The following is a 5,129-nucleotide window of genomic DNA, read 5'->3' as shown; positions in this document are numbered from 1 at the left end:
AAACTCTGATTCCGAGACAGCTTTCTCGATTTCCGAGGCTTCCCCGATTCCGAGACGCTTCAAACCGAATCGCAGCTGCCGCGCTTGGAAGTGGCGTCGCGCGTCTCGGTTTCTGGCCGAGTCGGCCGGCTCCCGAGGCGGGAGGGCGATTTCGACTCTCGGCGCTCGTGTTCGGGAGCCGCTCGTCTGTTTCCGACGCTGAGTGTCGTGAAAGAGCCGTTGGGCCGCTCTGACCTCACAGCAACAGCAAACGTCGTGACGAGGTGTTGACAATGGTTGTGTCCGGATTCTCGGCCAAGCTCGTCCGTCGACCGTCGACCGGCTTGGTCTGCGGCCGTTGCGAGCCGCACCAAGCCGCTCCCCGACGTTTGCACCACCACATTCACATTCGCTTCGTCGTCCTGGCTAGAGTTCTGACCTGTTATAACCTGCATCGTCGCCGTGGTAGTTCGCCGTGTTAGAAAGACTGTTGAATATTTGTGATTTGGGAAAAATAATATCATACATTTAGCATGGCTGGAAACCAGGAGCATTGTAAGTTGAGCGTCGAACTTATATGAAGTTTGAGTGACACGCAAAATCAAAAACTTTCTTATTTTTGTCGCACATCTGCGAGAGATGTCGTTACTTTACGTCGCCTTGATTTTCGCACATTTTGTAACTGATTTCGATTGACACTCAATATCATCTTTTTAAAATAATTTGTTGTGTTTCATTCATGATAGAGATTTCTTCATTTTAGGGACTGATGATGAATTGAAGTTGTTGGTTCGGGTTCGGATCAAGCATGACAGTTTATTCTGCGGATCTAATGGCAACATTGCAAAGGGCTGGAAGTAAGTTTTAATAGATCCTTTCATTCTTTCATTTCTTTTTGACATTTTCTGTTTTTGCACCGTCCTATGACATTTGTATTATTTCAGAACTGTGATACAGGAGTTGGCAAGCCTCGGACTTACCAGAGAACATGATAGGAAAATCAAAAGAAAGTTTTTAGATGAGTCGAAGAAGTTCAAGGTACTATTTGATGCTCAAAGTTCTAATAACTTAAACTTTGCTTGGATTGTCCATTTTTATTTTGAAGGAAGATTTACACGATCTTTGACTGAACAATGATTACTTGCAGGATTTCATGAATCCCTCGCTACACACTGGCAGGAGCACTGAGGATGGTGAATCTATCTCGGAACTTGACCCTGAGCTCTTTGAGCTTTTCGCGAACTACTTTGAGGGGAAACATACCCTCAATCCTCCTGCATTATATGATTCTTCCATGCCCTCAACTTCCAAAGACCGAGATCACAGCTACGCCACAAGCGAATCTGAATACCTAGGTCCAGTGCCAAGTGAGTATGTCGAAGTGGGCGAAGATGGCATAAACAATGAAAATGATGATGAGGATGATGAAACTAAAGTGACAGTGACAGCCCACAATAGCAAGAGGTGTAAAGATTTTTATCAGAAAAATAATAAGAAGCAAAAGGGAGAAAAGAAAAAAAATGATGAAGACTGGTTTAAAGAGTACTTAGTCCAGAGTAGAGAAGATAGAAAAGAAGAAATGAATCAACTCTTGGGTGCTCTAAAAAATCTTGCACCACCAAAGTAGTTTGTATACTTTTGTCTTCTGGACTGCTAACTTACTTGTTTTTTTGTTTTTGTTTTGTATTTTTTTACGCTTTTGTCTCCTTGACTGACTGATGTGTCTTGGTATGTTTTTGTTGTTTTCTGGTTGTGTTTTACTGCTGATACGTGAAACATGCATTGTAAGATTTTTGTTTGATTTTTGGCAAAAGGCCTACTTGTGCAGCTTATGCTTCTACATTGCTCCCTAAAAGTATTTTTTTAAGTTGTTTAATTTTTTTATTACTGGTTCTTTTAAACTGCTTTATGTTTCTAAATGAAATGTTACTCTCAAAGCAGTTTAGAAATCCATGTTCATGTGATGATTTATATTTTAGTTTCATTATTTGACTGATATATTATTTGATATATATTCATATCATATCTTGCTTCTATATCTTGTGCAAGAATTGTGCTTTATTTTTTATGTGATATTAGACTTACAGATTTTGTTTAGTTAAATTGTTTCCTGAGCAATATATGATCACTTGTTTGTGTATTTTGTCTACAAGACTAAGTGTTATTAGGCATTTATTGGAGATAAAAATATAATGAAGTGTAAAGAAAAGAAGTGTATTTTTTTTTTCATCAACTAGTCCTCGACTAAAGTTGTTCTGAAATCACACTCTGTCATGCTGTAAATCTTATCAATAGAATATTTCTAAAGTGAAAAAGTAAAATAACTTCTAAAATAAGGAGAGTAATCACAAACATTTAACAGCACAAACCACTCTACATGCAGCCATGCTGTAAGTATTAATCTATTGTCTTTCCAGGTCTGCCTGGACTCTCCCAAGATTATGAGCTAAGCAAATGATCTCTCTATATGCTGATCCATCACTCTCTGGTCTTGGAGCTACTTGTCTTCTTCGGATTATCCTGTGGTGGGGTATTATATCATCCTCATCTATACAGATGTTGTGCACGACACAGCACGCAGCAATCACCTTGACAGCTTTTCTAAACTTTACCTCTAATGCTCTGTGGAAGAGGATCCTCCATCTAGCTTGTAGTAATCCAAAGGACCTCTCCACAACAGAGCGAGCCTTGCTGAGGTGATAGTTGAAGTTTTTCTTTTCCTCAGTCAGATTTATATTACGGTATGGAGTGATGATTGTTATAGGGTCCCTAAGACACATATATCCCCCATCCCCAATGATAAAATATCCCCTGGGTGGGTATACTGCATCTCTGTAAAGGCCACTATGTCTTAACACTCTTAAATCGTGGCAGCTACCTGGGAAACCCACAAAGATGTTGATGAAACGGCCACGGTGATCCACAAGCCCTTGTAAATTGATGGAGTAGTATAGTTTCCTATTGATGTATTCTTGACTTTTCTCTGTATCGTCAAGAATAAAGTACACCTGGCATCCATCAATAGCTCCAACACATTGGGAAAAGGCTGGTGAATCAGCCATGGTAGCAAATTGTTGACCGACTTCTTCCAGATTTTCAGGTAACTTGATAACTCGGTTTGCCACACTTACTATTTTATCAAGTACCAGGTCAACAATATCGAAAGCAGTGCTTCTGCAGACATCAAATGTGTTGCCACAAATTCTGTAAGACATACCAGCTGCCATCCAATACAAGGTGACTATCACCTGTGGTTCAAAGCAGAAGAGCGGGGTAAATAACACATTAGGTGCAAGGGAAAGAGAGCAATTGCTAACTTAAGGTAGAGACATTTTTCAGAACAATTACTAAACTACGGTATGTCCGATATTAATCGTTCATACTGTGGAAAATGTTTATTAAATTTACTAACTTATATCTAAAGGAGTACAGAAAATTTACAAGTTATAACTGTAACTCTGAAAATAACGTCTATGGATCCATGAAAATTCCAGCAAATTTTTAGCAGCGCCTAGAATGTTTCACAAATGTCATGATTATCTGGTAAGACTTAGAACAACTCACAGCAAATTCAAGCGAATATCCATGATCACGCTCCCAATCGACAATTAATAGCCTCATGAGAACATGGAAAGCCTCTGGTGATAAGCGGCAATCTCTTTTTAAGGGTACCCGCTCCAAAGACAGCAAAGCAGTAACTCTCTTATTGAGCACAGGTGTACAGTAGATAAGTCCTCTCTTGAAATAAATAAATAAGGAGGTAAAGAAATTAGTCACACTATAAGATTCTTGTGGTAAATAATAATTGTAATAATTTAAAATTTTTGAAGTAATGTCCTTACTCTCAAACGCAGTCTTTGGATTCTGTGCTGGATTCTCCTAATAAGTAAAAGCTCTAAATCCCTATCAGCAGCTTCTCTTATTCTATTAAAAACAACCAATGCAGCAGCAGGGACTGCCATTGTGTTTGCCTGTGAATGTCTTAAAACAAAACTCTTAATAGTAGGAAAGATAGCACCAGACAGACAAGTCTGGACTGGTCAGGAGCTTTGGCTGTACCGCAGAGGGAATGTGAAACGAATGTGAATGTGGTTGTGCGAGTGTCAACGAGCGGCTGGCGCGGCTCGCAACGGCCGCAGAGCAACCCGGCCGACGGTCGACGGACGAGCTTGGCCGAGAATTCGGACACAACCAATATTGAACCATGGAGGTACTCCACGATTGAACTGTGTCAAAAATTGAATGTGCGATCAATGTTTGCGTTCATGAAAACATATCCGTGAGTATACAATTTCGCTTCAGCACTTACTTAGCTTGCGATCTGTACTTCTAGAGATTATTTGGTTTTTGCTTTTATCCCGTCACTGAAATGAAATCGTCGAATCGTTTTCTCCTCTATGAATGTAAACGGGGTGCGATAAATGCTCATATCAGTTAATCTACGATGTTTACGAGATAGACACGAAAACCTTTTCGATTTGAAAAATAAAACATAATCAAGACAAATCGGTTACTATCAGAGGTTATGTTACGCACTGTACCTGTTGTCTGTGTGTGCAGTGTTAGCGTATCTTTTGTGGATTTCTTGTAAACTCAAACAATGACTGTGACACATTGCTAAGCAATTTATAATAATGTTACTTTCTTTGAGGCTTCACTGTTCACTGCTAATGTGCCAGCTTCAAAATATTGCAAAAGATAGCTACAGTAATATTGTTTTGCATTCACACATTTTCTAGATAACATGAAGTAACGTAAATTATTTTGTCTGTTTGCAGGTGAGATAAAATTGAGCGAGACATACAAGATTCAATGATAGGATGAGGATCATACTGTTCTCATGCTGTTATGGGAGGAAATATTGTATCAGTGACTGCAGCAAGAGGAAGTTCTACTTGGTATGTTTCTTGATATTGTTCATACAAATATCATTTATTTATAATATCTACTTCAAGGCTTGTAAAGACACTGTATTTTTCTCTTCCCAATAGACTCTGTGGCCAGTCAACCGAACCAGGAAAGAAACTGTGCTCCAGATTTTTTAGTAACAAGAACACCAGAGATTTGAACGGCGGAATAAAGATTAAAGTGGACGACTTATTTACTGTCAGCATTTAGTAGTTCAGAATGTTATACCACCATAAGTTTTA

The 5,129-nt window shown here is 39.3% G+C and overlaps 2 protein-coding genes across 2 annotated transcripts; one reads left to right on the top strand and one right to left on the bottom strand.

Annotated features, from left to right (window-relative positions):
* Positions 1 to 318: 318 nt before the first annotated feature.
* LOC113215833 (uncharacterized) lies at positions 319 to 2,197 on the top strand. The gene is made up of 4 exons (XM_026435498.2): positions 319 to 534; positions 743 to 836; positions 924 to 1,017; positions 1,127 to 2,197. The coding sequence occupies exons 1-4, from the start codon at positions 513 to 515 to the stop codon at positions 1,604 to 1,606; spliced, it is 690 nt and encodes a 229-aa protein (XP_026291283.1). The 5' UTR covers positions 319 to 512; the 3' UTR covers positions 1,607 to 2,197.
* A 184-nt stretch (positions 2,198 to 2,381) lies between these two features.
* Positions 2,382 to 3,941, bottom strand: LOC127750543 (uncharacterized). The gene is made up of 3 exons (XM_052272479.1): positions 3,822 to 3,941; positions 3,544 to 3,717; positions 2,382 to 3,227 (listed from the first exon to the last, which is right to left on the bottom strand). The coding sequence occupies exons 1-3, from the start codon at positions 3,939 to 3,941 to the stop codon at positions 2,382 to 2,384; spliced, it is 1,140 nt and encodes a 379-aa protein (XP_052128439.1).
* Positions 3,942 to 5,129: the final 1,188 nt, after the last annotated feature.

The sequence above is a fragment of the Frankliniella occidentalis genome, unplaced genomic scaffold (genome assembly GCF_000697945.3).
Source record: "Frankliniella occidentalis isolate FOCC.00 unplaced genomic scaffold, Focc_3.1 Scaffold207, whole genome shotgun sequence".
Classification (NCBI taxonomy): domain Eukaryota; kingdom Metazoa; phylum Arthropoda; class Insecta; order Thysanoptera; family Thripidae; genus Frankliniella; species Frankliniella occidentalis.
This window is presented reverse-complemented; position numbering and strand designations above follow the sequence as displayed.

Bases quoted from the DNA above. Each gene is read 5' to 3' on its own strand.
- LOC113215833 (XM_026435498.2), top strand. From the start codon at position 513: ATGGCTGGAAACCAGGAGCATT. The intron at 535-742 runs GTAAGTTGAGCG...TCTTCATTTTAG, and splicing joins GGCTGGAAACCAGGAGCATT to GGACTGATGATGAATTGAAG. The intron at 1,018-1,126 runs GTACTATTTGAT...GATTACTTGCAG, and splicing joins ATGAGTCGAAGAAGTTCAAG to GATTTCATGAATCCCTCGCT.
- LOC127750543 (XM_052272479.1), bottom strand. From the start codon at position 3,941: ATGGCAGTCCCTGCTGCTGCATTGGTTGTTTTTAATAGAATAAGAGAA. The intron at 3,718-3,821 runs GTAAGGACATTA...ATTTATTTCAAG, and splicing joins TCCAAAGACTGCGTTTGAGA to AGAGGACTTATCTACTGTAC. The intron at 3,228-3,543 runs GTGAGTTGTTCT...TTTGAACCACAG, and splicing joins GATATTCGCTTGAATTTGCT to GTGATAGTCACCTTGTATTG.